A 25,266-nucleotide genomic window follows, 5' to 3' on the forward strand; every position below is an offset into this window, starting at 1 on the left:
TTTTTACTTATAAGAAATTTCTTTTTTTTCAAATGATTAGATATAATTATACTGTTCTTAGTTTGATTGGATAGTAATATAATGAAATAAATTTAGCGGTTCTCAACATTATATAACAAGAAATCTTTTTCTCAGTTTACCTCACAATTTTTTTCAAGCATTATTATTTTGCCCTGCTAAGTAAAAAGACAGTGTTTGCGGTAATATACTATGACTATATTTCGATTACATAATAAAAATCAATTTGAGTGGTTCTAAACATTTTATAAAAAGATTTTTTTCTAAGTTTATCTTGCACTTATTCCGATGGTAATTATTATATTATATAGTAGTTATTTCGAATCCGTTATAAACTATATAGTAAATCAATCAGCGGTTCTCAACAATTTATATAAAAAGTTTTTTTTTCTAAATTTATCCCGCACTTTTCCCAATGGTAATTAGGTCTCATAAAAATTATTTTTATTGTGTAATAAACTATAGTAAATCAATTGCAGTACATTTTATAAAACATATTTTCTGACTCTCATCACCAAAAAGAATATTTTTATATTGCAATATATTGCAAAAGAAAGTAGGTATAGACAAAGTCTTATTATATAAACTTACCTAGGTAGATACTTGAAATATATCAGTCTGTTCAACAGTTTCTGTCTTGCACGAGTACACTATTTATCATTGTTATGCATTTATTGTTTACACTTTATCATAATTATTAGAGGTTTTTGAAATGACAGGAACAACTTTTTCATAATTGAAATTTAGCAGGGCAAAATAACAATCAATGAAAAAAAATGTGAGATACACTAAGAAGAAGGTTTCTTGTTATAACATGTTGAGAGCCGCTAAATTCATTTCATTATATCCAATCAAAATTAGAACAGAATAATAATAAACATTTGAAGAAAAAAAAAAAAAAAAAAAAAATGGAAACCGCTGGTTTGCTATAGTCTACTATATAATCGAAATAATTATAGTAGAATATCAATCGCTGGAACAAAATATATGAGGTGAATTTAGAAAAAAAAATCTTTTTATAAAATCTTTAGAACCACTGAATTTATTTTACAATATTTTACTATCCAACCAAAATAAGAATAGTAAGTATAATAATAATAATTGTAGAAAATTATATTTATTATACAATCAAAATAATTATAATAGGTGTAATAATAATCATTCGAAAAAAGTCTGAGGTAAAATTATTTAGAAAAAAAACATTTTATGAAATGTTGAGAATCACTCAATTTATTTGACCATAATTTACTATGCAAGTAGTAATATAGTTTTATAAAAATATATATTTAAAAAAAATTATATTTTTATAAAATGTTGAGAACTACTGACCTTGCTTTTACTATACTTTGCTCTCGCGACACTGGTTGGGAAACACCGCTATAATATATTGTGTAATAAAAATAGTAAAAAATAGATATAAAATGGCAAAATCACGAAATAAATAATATCGAATAATTATTATCGCGATCCAATTTCAATGCATGCAATCCGACTTCAAGCAAAAAACTAAATAATATCCAAATATTTTGCTAAGGGTTGTACAGAGGGTGAGGTTTACCTAAAATCGGCATAATATTTGAATCTCTCTTGAGTGATTGAAACAACGATACCTAATGACCCGAAAGCAATCAAACTGTCAACAAGTGTGAAAAAAATTGAAATGTGGGACACATGTATGGCCCTTATTCTTGTCGCGCCGCCGCGTTTGGTTATCTAAATGTAAATAAAATAGAGCTGTATTCGAAACTTTTGAAAATAATATTTTTTATAATAATTTGTAGACATATTATATGTATAAATGAATTTCTACATATTTGGGATCCAAACAGAACTGAAAACTGAAATTGCTATGCATAAAAAAATATTTTCGTAATAATTTATAAAATTTTGAACACATAGTTGTTTCCAATTTGGGCCTGGAATCTTCGACAGAACATCTGTTTCCGATGGTAGAATTTAAAATTTTTTTCAAAAGAGAATAAAAGGGGATGTAGGAATTTTACGGAATTAGATTTTGTTCGTAATAGTTGCGTTTATTTACGTATTTTTTTCTCACTAGAAACAAATATTTATTTTATAATAACATCTAAAAATTGATGATAAATGTATTTGTGTTGTCTGTAAATAATAATTACATCGAAATTATTCTATTATTATCTATTATTATTGAAAATTTCGAATGATACGGTGTCGCCGCACATACGCGGCGATACTCTATTTGGATCACTACGGTGTCGCCGCATACGTGCGGCGATACTAATCAAAGGGTTAACATATGTAGACCGCTTTACTAGATGGCCAGAAGCCTTCCCGTTGAAAGACCAAGAAGTAGAGACAGTGGCACGAGTATTTTACTCCGGATGGATCACGCGGTTTGGAACTCCGGTACGAATCACCACGGACCAAGGAAGACAGTTTGAGTCACAGCTGTTCAGACAACTAAATCTTCTGGCAGGTACAACTCACATTCACACCACCGCGTACCATCCCGCAGCAAATGGCATGGTCGAGAGGTTACATCGTCAAATGAAAGCAGCCATCAAAACACGCGTTGGACAGAGACACAGCCCACAGTCTTGATGGGAATCAGGGCAGCTTGGCGAGAAGATCTCAAAACTACCTCAGCCGAGCTGGTCTATGGCAAACCTCTACGGTTACCAGGCGAATTCTTAGGTTCAAAGCAACCCAACGAATGTGAACCAGCCAACTTTGTCAAATATCTCCGACAACATTTTTATGAGTTGCAACCCGCCAAAACAACGCACCATGGCAGGAAACACTCATTTATGTTCAAAGATTTGGATAAGACCACGCATGTGCTACTCCGAGATGACACCGTCAAAAGACCTTTGCAGTCGCCATACACTGGCCCACACGAAGTAATCAGCCGGAATACTCAAACCTACGTCATTCGCGTTCGAGGCAAGGACATCACAGTCACTGTAGACCGCCTTAAACCCGCATACATAATAATGGCAGAAGAGGACGACAACTCATCAAAAGAGAAACCGGCATTGAACGATCCAGCACCAGAAGACATCAGACAGCATGATTACGTCACACGTATAGGCAGACGTGTACACTTTCCTGACCGTCTAGGCCAGGGGTCGGCAAACTCTTGAACCAAAAGAGCCAAATATGAGTGGTACAACGGTTAAAAAAAATTCGAGAGCCATACGATTTATTTAAATGAATTAATTACATTTTATAATTGTTTATTTATTAAGCGAAGATGATTTCTCGAATAAAACTAACGTAAATACTTAATATTATATGTTTTTATTGTTGACATTATAAATATAATTTTTACAGAATACGTTATATACAATTTTTACGCATTCCTTAGAACTAATGTGAACAATGACCTTCCTTGCATTTCTATGGAGAGTGTGTTTGTTTGGTATGTAACTTGTAGTTGTTAATTTCAGAAGTGACTCCAAAAAATTCTCATCGGTTATTTGGCTTCTCTAAATGCTATTTATATTGTTCATGTTTGAAAATGATTGTTTACATACATATTATTATGTAGACCCAAATATGAGTTCGGAAAGCTATTCCATAATATGTATTAAAAATCGTAGTATCTACTTTATGTAGATCTTTTAGAGCGCCCCACTTGTGTTGTGAAATTAAATTGCATTTTTCTCTCTCCAAATCCTCAATTTTGGTGGCAAGACATACAAATATTGAGCTCCATAACTATTTGCTTGTTAAATCCACCATAAAATTGTGTTTCAAAAGTGCTCGTGTCAATAAATGAAGAAAAATTTGGTTTGTCGACTTTTGCAATGGGCGGATTTAAAACAACAACAAACATACCTTTTTGCATCAACTGTGAGGAGGAAAAATTAGGCTCGCGATAATGTCATTATATAATATAATAAGTGTACAAATCAATGACAAAAAATAAAGATTGTGAATTTTGCAAAAGTTTTTGTAAAAATTGGGAATTTGGCAAAGAGCCGCACGGCAATACCCAAAGAGCCACATGCGGCTCCCGAGCCGCGGTTTGCCGACCCCTGGTCTAGGCTACTGAAAAGCATACCAAAAGTGCATATTCCAAAGTGCTACGGAACATAGATATAATATCGTTTATACAATAGTAAATCGTTTAGGTTAACGCGTAATTAAATTCCATTGTTATATCCATTTTTTTCAACACAAAAAACCACTCAATTATATTATATAGTATCGAAATTTCGTAATTTCTGGAAAGGGGGTATGTAGCTGCAGAATAATAGCGATCAAATATCTATTGTTTAAAGGTTTCAAATTACTCTGCAGTAATATATTCCCAGCGAATCCATTTCCAGTAAACAACTGAGCTAGATCAGCAAGTCGGTTGGCGAAATGACGGTGTATTATTACATCATATCACAGCACATTATACCATTACGGCGTATTGGCCGAATAATCATTTTTCATAGTATCATTTTTTTTACAACTGTAATAAAACAAATAATATTTCATTTCACTACTCGATATAAAACGCTGATTCTATAATTAGTCTAATATGATTATGTACCAGAATTTTATGTTAATGTGTTACTTTTTATTGAATAAATAACGAAGAATAATTTATCTAGATGTCACTCGAATCCAAGTACCTAGCTCGTAACTATCATGTATAATATACTATTGTACCGATACGCTGCTAATAAATCTCACCCTGCTACATCGTAGACTTCATTATCATCATCCTCAATCTACACATCGAACACCACACTAGTGACCCAACAATTCTTTAAATAAAATGACAGCTCATATGAAACATCATCAAAAGAACTTGGATTTCAATCATTTTTTTTTTAGCGTTAAATTTGTCTAAAACAACACTGAAACACAAGGAAGGCGAATTTATTACTTTTAGGAGAAATTAATGATTAATTATTTCAATTTGATTTCCTTACTTTTCAAAGAAAATCGTTTAAAGGTAGTCACTGACCGGTGTGAAACACTTGCAACCAGCATTGCCGACTTAGGTTTTTCTTGCCAGATCTAGCATTTTTAGATAGGCGTCTAGCTTGCAAAAAATGCATCTAGCTTATAGTGTTTTTATTAGCGTTTTTTGATGCCTTCAACAGCTTTAAATGTACGGAAAATAAGCTAGATATTTAATTTATTTATATTCTTGCACATCAAATTTCCGACCGTCAGATATTTGATAAAGGTAGGTTTATAACAATAGGAGCATTCTTGGCATTATACAGTAGAACCTTGTTAATAAGAACACGGATAATTCGAAATTCGCTGTACAGGCGGACCTCGACTTTCGCACAATTCGCTATTTCGCACATTTCAAAAAAAATCGTTTTTTTTAAAACGTCGCGCTGGCCGTGGGGTTAAGATATCCCCTTCTCGCTCGCTCAAAACAAGTGCATTTCTTGCGTCACTTGCATTCTGCTCGCACCCGTCACTTTGCTAGCTAGGATAGGTTTAGTCTTGCGCAGGAGCGCGTGCGGGCGTGTCATGTTGTGCGTTTTGCTAATTTTCTTCATTTGAAATATTTCACCCTAAAAATTTAAAAACATGAGTGAGAAACGGAAAAAACTGCAGTGTTGATACGAACAAAAAGAAATCAAGGACTTATAAACTTCACATGACGTTCTGATTGCGGTGAATCTTTTGCTTCAATCGGATGTTCGTATGATACAAACAGGTCTACTACGATATGTTCAATTTTGAAAAATAAAAATAAACTTAAGGAATACGTTCAAAATTGTGGAAATTTATTATCTTTAAAGGTTGTTTCCAAAAGACACGGCATAGTTATGGATGAAATGGAAAAATATTTGTCATCATGGATCGACGACCAACATCAAAAAGATATCCCTCTGAATATTTCAATTATTCAAGCGAAGGCTCTTAGTTTGTCCAAAGATTGGAAGGCTAGAAAAAGAAGATTCTAACACGATTTTTCAAGCAAGTAACGGTTGGTTTATATTAAATTCACTGGAGAATCGGCTGATGCGGATAAAGATGCTGCAAAAGAATTTATTTCCTAATTATCCAAAATTATTGAAGATAGAGAATATTCCTCTAGCCAAATATTTAATGTAGATGACACAGGTTTATTTTGGAAAAAATGCCTAGTCATACATTCTTATCTAAGGAAGAATCAGTTGCCCCTGGGCATAAACCTTCTAAAAACCGATTGACATTGCTTCTTGGTGGAAACTTGGCTGGTGATTTAAAATTGATGCCAATGTTAATTTATCAACCAGAAAATCCCAGAGCATTGAAAGGGAAGGACAAAGAATTGCTTCCAGTAATCAAATAAAAAAGCCTTGGTTTACTGCGTTAATATTAAAAGATTGGTTCACTTTACATTTCGTGCCAGCAGTTAAGCAATATTGTAAAGTTAATGATTTACCATTTAAAATATTTTATTTAAAATAAGAAGAAGAAGCAGTACCCCACTTAAACATGTCTCTTAAACATCTTATATTTACTTGATAAATAAATATTTCAAAATACACACAATTTAATTTTTTTTTTACTTCCCTCTACTTTCGAACATTCAACATTTGCACACCTTTTCAGGAACCAATTATGTGCGAAAGTCGAGGTCCTCCTGTAATTCGAAATTTTCACAAAAAAAAGTCCCTTGAACATTATTTTCATATAAAACCATACCTTTAATTCGAATTTCGTTATTCGAAATGATTTCATGGTCCTGGGATACAAAAATATTCAATAAATCGTAATAAAGTACACTAATTCATGAGCCAGTCATTGAAAATTATGACAGATTTTTCAGCTAATATGTATGAATAATCCCGACATTTTATGACCCATTAACACACACGGAATCGAAATAATCTATGATCGATCGTAAACGAAATTAATGAAAATCAATTTTTTTTTTTTTAAATTTTAATATTTTCCCCCCATACTGACTACTATTTGATTTTCGGTCCCATGGAATTTGTATTAACGAGGTTTTACTTGCCTAGGCATGTGGCATCGGATTGATGATTATCGGAGATTCCACTCTGGTATTACCTAATTATTACTCATCGTATGTTAGATAAATTAATTATTTTTTGTAGATTTTGAAATGAGTTTCTGGGGGAAAATGTGATATTTTTATAATGGCCACTTTTTTTTCGATTGACAAAAAAGGATATTGAAATTTTATTTTCACAAAATCTATCATTTTTTCTACCCCGTCTGGCATGTTTTTGTCAATGACAATTGGCAACACTATTTGCAATGCAACCGGAGATAAAAATATTGCACTTAGGTTTGATGCGAATTTTATGTTTGGCATCATACCAGTGCGTCAGTTTTGCAGCCATAGACAATTTTTATTTCCGCGCCAGATGTAAAATAGTTATATAATGTTTGAGGCTTTCACAGTTGTTTTTATAGATATATATAAAATAGTTGATTATATAATACAAATATTGTTATTACATACAATTATTATTTTATAATTTTATGCATAAAATATGACAAATGTATAATATTTTGTTACGCCGAATGTGCGAAATTGAATATTACATGAAATGGGCAAAATTTTGCCTAAAGTCATTGATTATAATATAAAAATATACCAATCAATAACTACAATGACGTTCATATCCATTTACTATGCGCAAAAAAAATCTAGAACTATAATATGATAATGGAATTTTCGCGATTTGATTCGTGCTCGGGTATCAAACGTGCAATGGTCGATTGAATGTTTGTGATAGTTTGTTTACACTCGATAGCAAACCTCAAAATGGACATTCAGTTGAATAATTTAATTAAGAATTACAAAACCTAACCTAACCTAATAATAATAATATTATATTATGTCCAATTATAACTAATAAAACCATCCGTATTAAATTTACTTTTTCTTTTGTCATGTTGACAGTTCAAGAATTCCATACCCTGGTGAATTCATGTACTCAGCAGAAAATTTACCTAATTCATGAATAAGGCAACAGGCTTGACTATTACATGAATTAGCCAAAATTTTGCCTATTTCATGTAATAGTTAATTTCCCACATTCGGTGTAACATATACACCATTTATAGCGTTTTCAGAATTACTAACTTTTCCCCACTTATGTCAAATCTATTATGATTCTATGAATTTATGAATATTTTCATAAGCCCTGTCCGGCAAATAGTTAACTATGGGATAATTACGAACCGATTCAATCAGCTTCTCAGCCGTCGCCATTTTTATTCGCTTTGCGATATTTTTGTGCGTAGTGAGGAAAACACAATCTATTCGAAATTTTCAGTGAATGTTCTGTCGCACACTCGACGCAAGACTGTCGCGAAAGCCTGATCTCGACTGTAAGCCGATACGAATGTCACAGGAGGTGTAGACCGAAAAATCGATTTTGCAAAGAGTCAATTAACTCTAATCGCACGCACCACTTGTAATATTATATACCTGAATATAAACTCAAATCATCGGCTGAATGAAGAACTTTTCTAACTCACATTTAAAATATTTTGAAATAGTCTTCAGTTATTTATTATTTAATACAGACAGTGTATGCACCATTTTTTTCATCGCGATGCGTACATTTATCTATAAAAATAATAAATAATTTCAGTAAGTGAGTTGATTTAACCTTTTCCACTCTGATCATTTTTTTTCAAAACGTATTAGCTACTCTGATCTAAATTCGGGACTTTCTTGTAGAAGTTTAAAGTAGAAAACTTGTGATGTTTATATTAAATAATAACTTAATACTGATCCAGCGAGTGAAAAATGTCAATAAATTTGTCTGTAGTACCAGAATATACAAGAAAAACTATTTTTTCTAAATTTGATATTTAAAAAAAACTTCATTAGATTTTGGACACCGTGTTTGACGATTCGTATGACCATTACCGATGCTATTGGTTTTTGCTACAGTTCGCAAAAAAAAATGCTTTATGGGACTTAAATTTACTAAAAGTAATACATATGCTTTTAATATGTTGCATAGTCATATATTAATTATCAATATATTATGTGAATAGTTCAGAACACATGTAATATAACCATAAATGGTACTTAAATTCTTGCAGCATTTTCTTTTTAATTATCCTGTGACTCATTGCGATTTCTTTCGCATGCAAACTATTAATTGGCTGTAATATTCAAGATGACGTCTTGTATTAATTTTTTATAGGTTACTTACGTAAAAGGGGCGTATCTTTGGGTAGAAAGTATAAACAAGCTATTCCACAAGTTTTGATCACTGTACACGGTGTTTAACACATAACATTTACAATGCACTTAATTAATGATATTTATTTTGGATAGAAATTATAAACAAGCTATTCCACTAGTTTTGATCACTGTACACGGTGTTTAACACATAACATTTACAATGCACTTAATTAATGATATTTATTTTAAATGTTGTTATAACAATAAAAATAGTTTACGATTTAAACTTTAAACCAATGTAACTTTACACTAATCAGAATATTTTTTTAAAGTATGATATTTTTCAAAGCATTCGCCCACATGAAGTGCCGGTTTGTTATCGCAAGTTTTACAATAGTATATTGTTCGTTTTCTTTGATTTTCTTTCCTATTAGAACCACAAACAACGCAATCCCTATATTTTTTCTGTACATCAGGCATAATGACATGTAGATTGATGTGATTTAACCGCTGCTCTGGATCTATTGAATGTCTTCCTTTTCTTGTTTTTAATCCTTCTCTATGATTTCCGACCAGCTGATTAATTAGCTTATCTACAAACTGAAGATGACTCAATGGTTTTTCATTGTTTTTGTTCTTATTTTCTTTGTATAAAATATATGAATTGACCACCGAAACTTCTAAACCCCAAAAAAAGAGCTTTCGCCACCATTTTAATGTCTTCCTTAGGAAGCAGTATGTTGAAGTATAGTGATCTGCTCTATCTACACCTCCCATATATTTAGTATAATCAATAACCACTTCAGTGGGTCTATTCTATGCTTATCGACCGCTAAAGTGATAAAGTGAAAAATATTATCAAACTTAGGGTAGGTTTGTATCAAAATATTAGCACTTATTGTAACAATTACACGAAGCCGGTTTTTATTGTTGCAATAAGTGCTATATTTTAACAGCACCTATCTTGCTGCTGTTAAAATATCGCACTTATTGCAACAATAAAAACCGGCTTCGTGTAATTGTTACAATAAGTGCTAATATTTTGATACAAACCTACCCTAAGTTTGATACTATTTATCAATTTAGTGTTCGATAAGTATAGAATAGACCCACTGGTTTAACTAACTCTTCTTCTATTCCACCTCTTTTGATTCGGTTTACTACGCGTGTTTCGTTAGAATGCCAATTGCTTAACATTGTCACAACTCTTTTATCTCTCCACGCAAGAACCATTGTGTCAACACTTCCATATGATAATACTTCACTTTGTTTTAATTTTGGTTTTTTTATGGCTGTCGGCAAATTTTTCCTATTCGTCATTATCGTCCCTGTTAAATGTGTTTTCAACTTTAATAGTTCATCTGAAAGCGGTAGGCTGGTATAAACGTTGTAAGTGACCCGTAATATGGAATAAAAGAATAAATATAACCACAACTCGAATCAGCCAATACATACATATAAACGAATACCCCATTTAGTCGGCTTATTTGGGCTATACGTCATGGAACAAATTTTCCCTTTAAAATTCACGACAGATTCATCAACAACTATTTCTCTTCCCGGAAAGAAGTGTTCACGGAATCTCTCATCCAAATGTTTCATATACATATCCACTTTGTTAATTCTGTTTTCAAGACTTCCATCCTCACGGTTGATTCCCTGGTTGTCATGTAAATGTAACATCCAATATATCTGAAGAAACCGCTCTCTCTTAAAAATAGATCGAAAAAATGGCAAATACGCTGTAAATGCCGTGGAGAAATAATCTTGTAGGGAAGGATGCGGTCGAATTCCCATATTTAAAATAACACCTAAAAAGGCTTTAAATTCTTCATCGCCCACATTTTCCCACGAATTCCACATCGAATTAATACCTGGGTTAATTCTTTTAATTTTGGAGGATGCATATTTATTTGTTTCTTCAACAATTTTACTTATTAAAGAAATTGTAAAAAATAACTGAAAATAGTCTATGGGCTCCAAACAATTTGTTGGTATATTCGGCCCAACTATTCTATTTCCGATAGAAAAGTTGATTTTTTTAGGTGAAATGATAGACAATGAGTACCATGTTTTCGTTGAGTTACATGATGTGGTAGGATTAACGGGTGTTGGGTTGGTGGTATCTGGATTTATGGATGTTGAAGGTCTTATATCTTCTTCATCACTATCATCGCTGAGATATGCACTTCTCCTTCTTTTGGGCGGGATGAAATCGCTTTCACTATCTGTATCATTATGATAATTAACGGCCCTCCCGATCAAACTCTCTTCTTCACTTTCTTCGCTGGAAGATCTATTATCGCTGGTTCCGATAATGACACTTCCACTATCCGCGTCTATGACTATTTTCGATATTTCCTGAATTTCGATTATATACACGTTCAACATCATCAAAATCAATATTATCAAAAGTATACAAATCTTCGTCGTCACTTGTATCAAAATGATCACTATCGTTATTTTTGGTGTTTTCCATGGTGATTGTTATTTAATTATTTTCTTAATCACATTATTTACTGTAGATATTTATAATTATTATTAATAGGTACTGTTATGGAACAGCAGATGAACTTCATTAAACACGAATTTATATTAATTAAACTGGATTTATTAGAATGTAATAATAATTATAATAGATTATATTCTGTTGGACAATTATTTCTTAATCATGTATTTACTATCATGGTCGAGACAATACTGAAGTTAAAAGGATACTAAGAATATAAATAATCATATTATGCAGTGCATTGTTAGATATTTTGATTGATAAGAGAAGTGTAACTCAACACCATACACTTACTTCATACAAAAATAATGAGGCATTCAAAGGACAATGGAAAGATTAAGATAAGCAATCACAAGCATTCTTATACCCCATTATACATTGGGTATTTGATTACGTATTCAATATTAGCTGTTAGGCATAAAGCCCATTGACGCAGCGAGTGCGGCGCTTGCGCAAAATTTCTACAAGTGGCGCGTAAATCATCGAAAATACAACGTTATCAAATACGCCAGCGCCCACTGGATTTGGCGACGCATTATACGCGCCCGCCGCATGAATCATCGTTTTTTCGCGAATCACCGCTTCTCGGCGATACGAATGAAAGAAAATACAATGGAGTCCATTCATTGAACACAGCGAGCAAAATCACTCTCTGGACGGCGTCGTCGATCGACGGGCGAAAAGTCATTATTTAATAACAGAGAACGCATTGTTTAATTTTATTGCATGTCCTTTATTTCGCTGGTTGAATAATGTCGTCGTAAATATTTATTACAAGCCCCGAAATAATATAATATTTTTATTGCTTTGTTATGAGAGACGCTGTAAAAATAATTGTTTTGTGCTGCTTGGGCCGCTTATTACATAGGTGAAGGGTAATGCGCGGCGAGAGACGTGTGATTATGGTTATGAATAAACACTTAATACGCCGACTTTGCCCGCTCGACGCGTTCTGTGGGCACCATCACTTAGGGATTAGACACTGTTGAAATTATTGTTTGTAATAAATAACAATATCTAAAAATATGAATATACTACTTACAAGAAGAAAAATATTAGTCCCATAATACAAACAAATATGGTCACTGTAAGTGGGAAAAGCATTAAAAGTCCGCCCCTTATAGGATATTACGATAGACTGTCTCAAAAATATTTGACAATGCAAATATTTAATCAGGTGAATAGATACATCAATTTTTCCATGAATTTATTCAACCCAACGGTTGATTCTAATGTAAATTTGATGGTTTATCCTGCATGTTATAATTAGGGCCCGGATTTGTATGCAACAAAAAACATGATTATATGCATGCACGTACGTATGCACTTAAAATCAATAAAATATGCGCTAAAACCGAAGAAATATACAGTTAAAAATTGACATTTTTTGTGGGAAAAAATTGTAAATACCCACTTTACCCAATATTACTGACAAAAAATCAAATAACTAATTAATAATTTTTCAATATAATACGACATCAGAACAAAAAACACAAACAAAGAATATAAAGTTAATCAATTACAATTTTCAAAATAGTTTTTTCACAAGTACCTACAGACAATTGAATAATAAATGCAATGTAAACCAAACATAACTTAAAAAACAAAAACGACACACTATTCCTAAATACTATTTTCTGTTTTTTGCCCAAAAAAAAAATTACATTATTTTTTTTAATATTATGCTCTGGTATTAAATTTTTCCGCATAGGTATCTGTCAGTATTTTGTTTATATGCGGAAAACTACCTCTCAACGTCCACTTGGGCAAACTTTAAATAATAGTGCCCGAGTTGACTTCACTTTTTTTCACTGATAAATCCACAGCTCGGAGATGGCATTAAAAATGCAAGTGCATCTAAACTGTCTTCCTTCCTAACTTAGTTATATTTTGATAAAATAATTTAAAAAAACTAAAATTATAAATTCAAATGCTCTAAAATTGCATTTATTTATGAAATATGCACTAATGTCTCAAATATGCTCTAACGTCTCAAATATGCATTTATATGCACAATAAAATTTTATTTTTGGATTCTGTGTCTTTCAAAACAGATTTTAGTGCAACTCTCATAGCTGTGCATACACCCTAACAAAACATGTACTAGCATATAAATCCGGGCCCTAGTTATAATGTTTAACTACATTTGTCGGCAATAACATTTCGTAGAATTCGCATACACTTTTGATAAATCGGGGAGTAAATGTATACCTGCGCTGGGCCAGACCCACTGGCCGGCTGAGCTCCCTACTAGAATCGTTCGGGCCAGACTGTCTGGCCCAGAGAGTGCTAAGAGTTAAAGAAGTAGTCTCCTAAAAAAAATCAAATGTAAGTTAAAATAGTTCTGCATTCAGCTGACGAAATGTTATATTGTATAATGATGTTCTGTTTCAGTTTCTATTAAATTATATCTTTGTTCCGTTCCCCCTCCAACAAATAGTTGCTGCAACATTTCACAAAAGCAGCACTCTATTAAGAAGTGACGTGGTTATATGGTTTTATTATTTACGTATAACTGCTGAAAGTAACTTTTGTAAATGTTTTTTCAGGCTCCATACCGATGGGATACACCAGGGAAGCGCTAAAGAACTGCGAGGAAACTGGCATTCCCCTTCCTCCAATAGCAGGAGCGGAAAATGATTTTGTAAAAATTTTAGCTAAATTACTTTACCACCTTGGAGGGTCGGTGAACCCGGCACCAATTTACACAATGCCAGATGTGACCCGGCAAGTGAACAGCTTCCTGGAACAGCTGTGTGACAGCGCCGGTTCGTAGTTTTATCTAGGTTATTATTTATTACCGTTACTAAGTGTTGTCACACTAAGAGCCTAATGCATACTGATAATTATTTAGTTAAGTGGGTTTATGCATTGGTCAGCTATCAGATAAGAAATAACACAACGATAAACAGATGTCGCCCCTAACGGAAAAATTGAGACGAAAGTGACAGCTACTGTCGAATAATTATCGTTCGTAAGCAGAAATCAAGTAAATATAATATTAATACTATCGACCAAAGGTACGTGATAGAATTTGAATTTAAATTCTAATGCATTTAAGTTTTGTATTACTCCATTTGAGTCAAAATGGAATAGTACAAAACTTAAGTCCATTGGAATTTAAATATAATGTAGTTTCAGACAAAATAAAGACTGCATTGAATACTGATTATCTACGCAAACACCAATCATAAAGGAATGAATCCTTTGCATGGATTTGCGAGATAACCTTGTAGATTTTGTAAATTTTGTAGATTAATTGATAAGGGAGATTATTTGTAAATAATATCAATGAACACGGAGTGTTACCATTTCAATAACAAGTTAAAATTATGCTAAGAATATTTCTGTGTGCGAAAAAAAAGTGTTTTCAAAAATTAGCTGAATGCCAAATGCACCATAATACATATTACACATATCCATAAAAATGGGGAAATGAATGAGTCGAATCTCTGAATTACTAAATTCTACACAGAAACATTGGAGTTCACAAAGAAAGTGGCTCTCCTGAAAAGTAGTCTTTTTCTTTTTGCAGCAGATTTCACACTTGATTTGAGTGTGCACTTATTCAATCAACAACGTTATCGTGTTAAGTCTTGCTTCGGTAAAATGGCATCTACGCATAGGGATCGTCATTGAAACAGTAATTATGGTTATTTCTTATATTTTAGGACAAGATCCAAGCTTGTTTCGGCTCTATTCCTTGCCGAAACTGTTGTTTAAACTGCGGAATACTTTGTCCAAAGAAGAAGTAACCTTGCCCATCTCGATGGCGCAGAGTGTGTTGGAACGAGACGTGTATCTGTACGTGAAAGGCCTCGCATGTGACGTAAGCCCAATTTTATTTTAACACTTGCCCATTTCTTTGTTGGTTTTCTGTTCTAAACTAATAATCTCCTATATATTATTATCCTAAGAGATTTTGGAAAACGCACCAACTGCTCATTTAAGTGACATTTTATTGTTATTTTTACATCTTCACTTCGATATGTGCGCTACCGAATTATCTACTGTTTGAATTGAACACATTTCAGAAATTTTCCATGATTTTACAGGTACGTGACGTTTATATCCGATATAACGGCCCACATGCACAGCGTAGGTCAAAATGGAGATTTTATGCTATTTTCAAAGCATGATCCTGGACATTACTTAAACGTTGTAGACAATCTATTTATATAATTTTGAAGCCTTATTATCCTTTATATTTATTTTAAACATTTGTTGACTGCATAAAGTATTTTTATTGCATAAAATAGTATTCTTTTAAACCTCTCGCTCTCATGTATTAGAATATAGTCATATTTGTTTAATTTGTGTTGTGTTAATATTTTTTAGGTTTATTAATTTTTAAACGCATTTACAAAACCATTAGTAAAATTGATTAATATTAATATTAACACCACTACACATGGATGTACCAAAATATGACTATATTCTAAAACATTAGACCGAGAGGTTTAAAAGAATACTATTTTATGTAATAAAAATACTTTATGCAGTCATCAAATGTTTAAAATAAATATATAGGATAATAAGGCTTCAAAATTATGTAAATAGATTATCTACAACGTTTAAGGAATGTCCAGGATCATGCTTTGAAAATAGCATAAAACCTCCATTTTGACCTATGCCGTGCACGTCCCCCCTTAATACCTTCTAATCCTTTATTGACAGATAGAACTAATTATTTTTATTTAAATGTCACTATGTACACATTAATACACATTGGTGCATTTAAATTTTTTTTTTTTTCAAAATTTTAGTATCTATTTTTTCCCTCATACATTTCATAATTCGTAATTCGAATTTTTTTTTCGATTTTTGGTCCCGTGGAATTCGTATTAAAGAGGTTTTACTGTACCTAATATAGTTTTTATTTCTATATCAGAAATAAAGTTTTGCAACCGATTGGATTATTCAAACATAATTTTATAAGGTTTATGCATGGGTTTGCAGCCCATTTCATATATTGACGTGTAGCCTGAGACTAGTAGAATCCAAGGGTACCAAAACCTCAAAATCAAAAAATTTGGGGATAGCAAGTTATAAACCGGGCCAACTCAATTCAGTGGCTGCCATAGCCATTGCAGTCTAGAGTGGCTGGACACCGGTGTCCCGTCTGAAAGGGGCCTAAAACCTTCAATAAGAAAGTTTCACCATTTTGTCACTTGGCCTACTTCACTTCTTGAGGGCTCATTTATATACCTACACATATATTCTATTAAAATGTCAGTGGTAACAACAGTAGTGGTACCAAGCCATAATACGCATCTGTCTATAAAATATTTCAAATTATGCCATTAAATCATACATCATTTTGGATATTTAATAGATAGAATAATATTTTCAACTACTATTGTTTGGTTAGGCACGGTTTAATGAATTATAAAAAACTAACCAACAACATGTATAATATGTATTCTTAGTTCAACGAAAACAAATAAGTATGAATGAAAAAGTGTGATATACATATTATATTCTATAAAAATGTCAGTGGTAGCAATCGGCGACTTCCAGCTGTTCTGCTAGGCCTATCAGCCTGAGGTGGTGTCAGACGATATTGTGAAGGCCAGACTCCAGAATAGACTACGCATATGAGCCCAAATTTATATTGGCAGTGACGACTTGCAAATCGTAAAACTGACAAATCAGCGAAATGTCAAACTGTCTCAGGTAAATGGAAATCCATCCCGAACTATGGCGCCGTGTATGCGTACTACACAATTATATTAATATCCAACACCGCCAAGCCGTCTGCAAGACCTAGCGAGACAGACTGGTGACCGCCAGCTGGCTCAGCTAGTAAAATTGAATAATCTTTTGACTACATATTTCAAAAATACCATAGTATTTAAAATTTGTCTGTCTGTTTATTCCGTTACAACAAAAAAACGACAACCAATTGATGAAACGTACACGTGTTGAATATATTATTGCTACCAATTTACTAGAATTTCATCTCGATTTCACAAAGAATTCCGAAGATAAGGTAAAATTTCTCAAACACAAATGGGTGAAGTGGTCAAATAACTGTGTGATACTGACATACATGTCTAATAGGGTGTACATCCAAATTTATTGCCGTGTGATCTTACGTCATAACCATTTATTACTATATACAAACTAGTTGATTGTTCGTCCAACTGCGTGCGAGTCTGTATACACAGGTGCCGCCATGTTCAATTATGCTCCATTTAAATCACGGTATCAAGTATTCCTTGTACTAAAACAAGAATAGTTTTCTCTATGGTCACTTTTTGATTTTTTGACGTCTGGGATGCTTACATCAAATAAAAACGATACATGATGTCAATTTTTGCATTTTGTCTCTACATACCCTTAGTAGTCATAGTGGCAATGAAACATTTGAAAATCGCTATTGTATACTTATTATTTCTTACATTTATTGATTTATTGCCCTGGCCGGATAATACGAATACCGTATAAACTTATTAAACAAATATTATAATATATATAATTTTGAAAAATACTTCTGAGAAAATATATCGTTGAATAAAAGAAATAGTTAATTAAAAAATATTATAATCATTAGTTTACAATACATAGGAAATCTCATGAAAGGTAAACAAATAAAAGGCAAATGCTCATGATAGTATACCCATTTATACTGCATAAAGTGATTTCAGCATAATCTTATAAATTGAGATTTAAATTTAATGTCTTTACACACTAAAATCGAACGAAACTCTTGTTTAATTCGAAAGCGTCATCGTTTTTACAAAAGTTGCGGCGTTGTAGGGTTAGTTTCATCTTCGAAAGCGAAGTTTAGAATAAATAAAACATGATTGAATAAAATGAAGCAGCAATTATATTATCAATAGTAAAAGAGACTGGGCAATAATCAAAATAATTCACTTTACAATCTGCTTGTAAACTCACCCAGTGTCATCATCGAACAAGCTAACAGGCAGATTGTAAACAATCTACCGAGGAAAGTTGAAAGCCGGGCTACTTAACACGCTCCTCGCTGGCGTGTGGGCCGATCTGCGTCTGCGCAGTATAGCGATAGTGGCGAACCTCCCGGTAAAAAAACGAACTACTCAATACGTCCTGTTAAATAGTATGAAAAATGGCGGTTTCAACTCGCTAGCTTGTTGGCGCTTCTGAGCAAGAGGAAAGTTTTGTGTGTCATCATCACAATCGCACTGGCTGTCTTGCCCGCTTTTAAACTCGCCAACAAGCAGCTTGTAAAGTAGCTCAATGTCATCGACGCTTTAATAATAATGAAACATAGAAGAAAACAAGTACATATGATTGACAAAAAACGCGGGCTGTCAGTTGCAATCTGTCAAATTTGGCAATCGGTTTGTTCAACTTATGGTAGAGACGCATTCGATGTACGATCACGGCCAGATGCCTATCAAAATTTCCATGAACCCAAATCATACGTTCCGTATGCCGTTTGGCTTATAACCGTATGCTGTTTTGTTGGATGAACGGGGTCTAACAGTACTGACTGAAGGTTCATAGAAATATAATGATTGGGAATGTAAAACAAAATAAATTATATTGCTTTTTTTATAATAATTCGATCTTTCCGTGTCTTTTCCAGTTACACGAAGATGGGGAAACTTTTTATAAGTGCTCCTTGTCACAAGCCACCCGCTGGGCGTACAACATCTGCGATCACTGCTGCGCTCTAGCTGGAGTGCTTCTTCAGCCGGGGAAACATGTGCCTCTGCAATCTGACCCCAACGGCTATAAAATGGTGTCCACGAGATCCACTGTCAAGGCTGCCCCGCGACCCGTTCAACCGACCAATTACAAGATCCCAGAACAGCCTTCCGAGAATGTGATGGAAGAAGGGGTGTGGCCTGCTATCGGCACACTTAAAATCAGCGGCGCCCCTGCGTGGGGACCTTCGCCCAAAGCGGCTGCCCCCGCCCTTGTGCCAGTCGCCTCTGCACCTGTGCGTGCTACTGAACCGAGAAGACTCCCGTACAGTAAGTAACTTACTATATTCCTTCTAACTTATATTACTATGATGTGCAGTGCACACTTATTAAGTGATTATCTTAAATAATGATGAGTGATACAAATTCAATAGCAAAGAGATAATGCAAATCCACATCTATTTGTTGGCATATTCACAGTGGCATGTGGGTTAATATAACCATAATTGATGAGTTGAAAATGTATGGAAGGCAGTGCAGTGGTGGCATCATAAATCTGTGCTGTATGAAAACAGGTGCCTAGCTAACAGTTTGCCTCATCTTATCAAACAGACAAATAGTACAGTAAAACCTCGTTAATACCAATTCCATGGGACCGAAAATTGAAAAAAAATTCCAATTACGAAATATGAAATGTATGGGGGAAAAATATTAATTTTTTTTTTGATTTTCATTAATTTTGTTTTCGATCATAATGACTCCGATCATGTGCCTACCGAATTTGCTCATAAAATGTCAGGATTATTTTTATTACCTTCGTAAAATAAGTAATTTTTGAAGCCCGAATCTGTTGTTACTTTATTACTGTCCTCTGGTAACAATGTCTCGTCTTCTCCGGCTCCGAGGCATAATGTGATGCTGGCTTCGCCTGTCAGATTATCTGGAGATATATCTAGACCTACCTTACAGACGATTCCAGCAACACAGAAGAAGGCATACCCGTCAATGCTACGTAAAGAATGTGCCAAGATGAAAAAGAGAGGCGAGACTCTACATGTGTAATGAGTGTGATGTTCCTCTGCACAAAGTAGGTTGTTGACAAAAATATTACACTCTTCGATATTATAAAACTGTTTTCTATTGTTCTTGAAAGTTTCATTTAAATATTCCCATAAATAACCCAATAAACTAAGATTGCATTATTTACTAAAAAAAACCAATTTCACTCAAATTTGTCCGGTAATAGGGCTAGATTTATAAAAACCTGCCGGGGCTGAAAGTGTTAACTCATTTAGTGCTAACACCGGGACTGGAGCGTTTGGAGCAGTTGGCCATTATATATAATTAACGTGTTACGTTAAGTATATCTAACGTTAGTATGTAATTTTCTTTACTTATCTAACAGTCCCGATAATTTACTCTAATTAGAGTTGTGGGAACATATATAAAGGTAGGCGGAAAGAAAGATCAATGTCACATTAATTCAGTTTTGAGATTAACTGAAAAAACTTAATTACTTGTTTATGTCATTTATTAAACTCAAAATGATAAGTTCCGACATGTCAGTTTAATATTAATTACAATCACAATTCACTCTAGTTAAATATAAAGTTTTGTGTAAGAAAGAAAAAATTATATACTTAAATATAAATATTCTTTGTCAAATGTTTGTGTTAATGATCTTTCTTTTGAATTTCAATGTTTTCTTTCTGAGGTCAGTGTTTGAACAATTTTCTAAGTACCTATGCCATCAGCTTACAAAATTCTTCACAAAATGGTTTCATTAACAATGACAGTGATCTCTCATTCCGCCTGCCCTTCATATATATTATATATGTACTTTATTACGATTTATTGAATATTTTTATATGCCAGGACTCTGAAATCATTTCGAATTACGAAATTCGAATTAAAGGCATAGTTTTATATGAAAATAGTGTTCAAGGGACTTTTTTTTCGCAAAAATTTCGAATTGCGGCGAATTTTGAATTATCAGTGTTCTTACTAACGAGGTTTTACTGTATATATTGTCACCTCTATACTACAACTAGATAACTGTCTTGATTTTCACTGTTTTTTAGATAGCTATTGAATGTGATTCTACATTTCCTTCACTACAAAATGATAAAACTAGGTAAGTCAGAAGTTAATGGGAACTGTTATTAGATAACTTTAAAACCATAAATGCATTAAATAAATGAAATAATATTTCTACAATATTTTTCCATACAGTTGAACATTATTTAATTGTTCCTAATTAGACGTGCACAATTTTCCATTTTTTCAATAGTAATTTTAGCCTAGATTTATGTTAATCAGGTCAAGTTTAAATTTCATTTTCCCAATGACCAAAGCATAATTATCGATTTGTAGTATTGAGGTGACGATATGTTAGAAGTATTATTCTAGCTCAAGGCAATATGTGTTGTGTCGATGCAGTATACATTTCTAATATTACCATTTCATATTCCAGGAAAAGTAAACCCTACTCAATGTGTTTGTGTTAATGATCTTTCTTTTGAATTTCAATGTTTTCTTTCTGAGGTCAGTGTTTGAACAATTTTCTAAGTACCTATGCTATCAGCTTACAAAATTCTTAAAATAACACTGCCAATTATTACGTAGTTGTTCTTCTGCTGTAAACATGTTCAATTACATTTAAGTAATGGCAAAAGTAAAAGCGATGCATATATCTAAATAGATTGACGGTTGCAAAAATCTTAATTAGCGTGTATTATATTAAAAAAAATTTTAGATTACGGGATAACAACGGGCGGTAGTAGGCCGCCATTGATTGCACCGGCAGAATGGCCAGAACTGTCAGCAGCTGGGAGAGGAGGTAATGAATTTTTTTCACATATAATCTTCTTCTAGCCTTGCATCCCTGTGTAAGTCTTAGCCTCCTCCAACATCTGCCTCCATCCGGGTCTGTCCAAAGCCGCTTCCCTCCAGTTTAGGATGCCCTAGGTCGTTTTATCCAACTCGGCGCTATCCATCCATTTTTTACGCACTCGACCGTGTCTTCGCTTGGCTTCCAGCTTTCCAAATATCAATTTCTTTGTAATGCGTGACTCGCCCGTCCTGTGCTCATTTGATGGACTGCACAATGTGTGGGCCCCCGTGTAAAGCATACAGCTCGTAGTTTTATCTTCTCCATCTCAACCGTGTGTCATCGATGAGTCCGAAGATACCACGCAGCATGCTCCGCTCAAATGAGGCTATCGCTCTTTCTGTGCTTTTGGTCATGCACTAGGTCTCCGAGCCATACATGACAACTGGTCCCATTAGTGTCTGTGAATGTAGAAGCAACACTTATCAAAATTATTATACATTCATTTTTAATTTATACTCATGTCATGTATCGTTTTGTTTTTCAGCTGGAAGAAGGAGAAATTAAATGCTATTCGCCTTCCGTGCACCGGCCCTAAGAGTTTAACCCTGTCAATTCGAAATGACATATTGTCGTTGCGCCTTCAAAATCGGCTATGTACATACATTTCTCAAAATAGGTTTTTTGCACCAAAAATTTTGTAATAATTCCTTCTATACCAAGAAAAACTTATAATGATTATGATAAAAGGTATTCTGGAATTGCTTTAAAAAATATTTCATTGTTGACGACAGGCATTGTAATTTGAATTGTTTTTAGCCTCTCCTGTAAAGTTTTTAAAAATACACATAGCTGATTTTGAAGGCGCTACGACGATATAAATTAAGACTTCTAAAATGTTCCTAGGCAAAAATGAAACATTTTTCAGTTGTTTCTGTTCCCATTGTATATCTTTCAAAAATAAATCAGACGTGACTATATACCATACTCCGATGTCAAGTGTAGGTGCCAATATACATTTGTAATTTTGGGTATTCACTAAATTCCAGATATTAAAATTGTAAAAATAATTAAACCGAAGAGATTTTCTGTAATTATCATTTTTGTTTCCAAAAAAGTGATTAATTTCTTACTAAAATAATGTACATCACTCAATTTAAAAAAAATGTGCCAACTGCAAAAGCAGTACTTGACTATGAACACTGACCTATCCCACAAGTAGGTAGGCTTATTAATTATTTTTTTATAAAGTTCTGGACTTTTGTATGCAGGGGCGTACTTCACAATTCTGTTGAAAGATTTTATTTCAATCTCTGTTTTTGTCCAGTAAGAAATGAGTATTTCTTATAATTTTGGATTAATTTTGTTTGTATTAATGGGGTTTTACTGAATGTATAAAATGTTGGAGATACCCACCATGAAATTCAATATGGAAGTGTTTCAATTTTTATTAATATTATTAATTATTTCTGGAATTGCTCAACACTGCTATTATATTATTATTATTACAAAAGAAAATAATTTAACACAAGACCGGTTTCATCCTGACAGGACATTTTCAATTGAATGTCCGTTAATGCTATTTTATAATCGAAAACCACTAAAATCTAAAAATCTTAAATAATTACCATAACCAAAACTGTATAATAATATGTATAATGAAGTGAATAGACTCAGGGAGCTAATATTATTTTACTGTAGGTTTTTGCTAAACTGGATAGCTATCTTAAACCAACTAATTCAAAAAAACCACAGTGTATTGCGTTATATTTCCGTTATTTTCTGACTGATCATTATAATGTGGCAGATTCGAACTATTGCATTGTACGAATTAAATATAATCCATAACTTTTGCTGCATATGTCAATCATTGACATTTTGGATTTCATCTAGGGAAAATCTGCTGCCTTGTAATAAATAGCGTTTAGAAAAGAAGTAACTCATGGAACATTCCTGCACATCGAAGGGAAATGTGGTTTTGAATTTATTTAGTATAAAATGTTATTTTTTGTACTTGCCCATGTGAATTTTCCACTTAAACTGTCCTGTGACATTATTTTATCTATTGACGATTTTATTTATATAATGTTTGTGTACAGTCACTGTTTTAAATAAGTAATCTTCCAAATATCGTAATCAAATTACTGTCATCAATTGTGACGTGACCTTACATATTGAGAGTTAAATAATATTACCTCTTTCATCACCGCATTAATTATTAGAAACTGTGACTGTCACTGTTTAATTATATTTTTTTGAGAACTGATTTTTTAAGAAAATATTCAACCCAGTCTCAGACTGTTAGGTTACCATGTCAACAGCAAAACTTATAGTAAAACCCTATTAATTTGAATTACGCCGCAAATCTAATCGCCTCTGAGTGAAACCTACACTTATGATTCAAATTCATAATACCAAATAGTTTATGACTTACTCGTCCTCAATACTTAAATTGATTTCGTAAATTGAAATAATTTTCCTCTTTTAAGGTGTAATTATGCCTAACATATACATATCCATAATGACTAAGCGTAAATATTACTAGAAATTGAATCTGTAAATGAAAAACAAAACAGGTATTTGTTTATTTTTTTGGATTAACGGGGTTTTGCTCAGTAATTAATGTATGTAATTGTTGTTTCTCTGAAATACATAATCGTATTTCACATCAAATTTGTGTTAAAAAAAAATTCAAAAATATGATTACGCCACGTTAAAATAAACCTTCCTATTTGCTAATTTATTGTCTTGCATGAGAATTCAATTAATGAATTATTATGATTCCATTAATATTATTTCAGTAATAATAAACAAGCGCTAATCTGAATTTTACTCCATATTCATTACCGTTCTGACAGATGACAAATTATTTTGAAATTGTTATCGTTGAGTTTTGTCTTGTATGTTGATGATGTTTTGACTATTCCGATAGTCTTGAGACATTTACAGGGAATGTGTTGTGAATTTTGTCATCAGTGGTCTTGAGTCATTGTATTTCAGCTTTGGTGCCCCTGTAAAACGGTTCTAAATATGGATTGTAGTTACAATAAAATGTACATACATTATATAGTTTTAATTTAACCTGTTTTTTATACAAATCTTCAATTCCAACTCTGTCATATCATTTTATACAGAAAATAACAAAGATATTTGGTATTATAAT

At 32.9% G+C, this 25,266-nt stretch overlaps 1 protein-coding gene across 1 annotated transcript in view; it reads left to right on the forward strand.

Moving 5' to 3' along the window:
* The window catches only part of mael (germ-plasm component protein maelstrom), a 35,932-nt gene extending 11,148 nt beyond the window's left edge, over positions 1-24,784 (forward strand). Inside the window, exons 4-8 of the mRNA XM_085949148.1 lie at positions 14,186-14,404; positions 15,308-15,465; positions 19,213-19,603; positions 22,029-22,112; positions 22,651-24,784. Of these exons, the coding sequence (XP_085805274.1) occupies positions 14,186-14,404; positions 15,308-15,465; positions 19,213-19,603; positions 22,029-22,112; positions 22,651-22,670 (872 nt within the window). The 3' untranslated portion in view covers positions 22,671-24,784. The remainder of the gene's footprint in view (positions 1-14,185; positions 14,405-15,307; positions 15,466-19,212; positions 19,604-22,028; positions 22,113-22,650) is intronic.
* The last annotated feature ends 482 nt before the right edge of the window (positions 24,785-25,266 follow it).

This window comes from Rhyacophila brunnea, unplaced genomic scaffold, assembly GCF_057557595.1.
Source record: "Rhyacophila brunnea isolate RB1 unplaced genomic scaffold, BYU_Rbru_1.0 scaffold_21, whole genome shotgun sequence".
Lineage (NCBI taxonomy): Eukaryota > Metazoa > Arthropoda > Insecta > Trichoptera > Rhyacophilidae > Rhyacophila > Rhyacophila brunnea.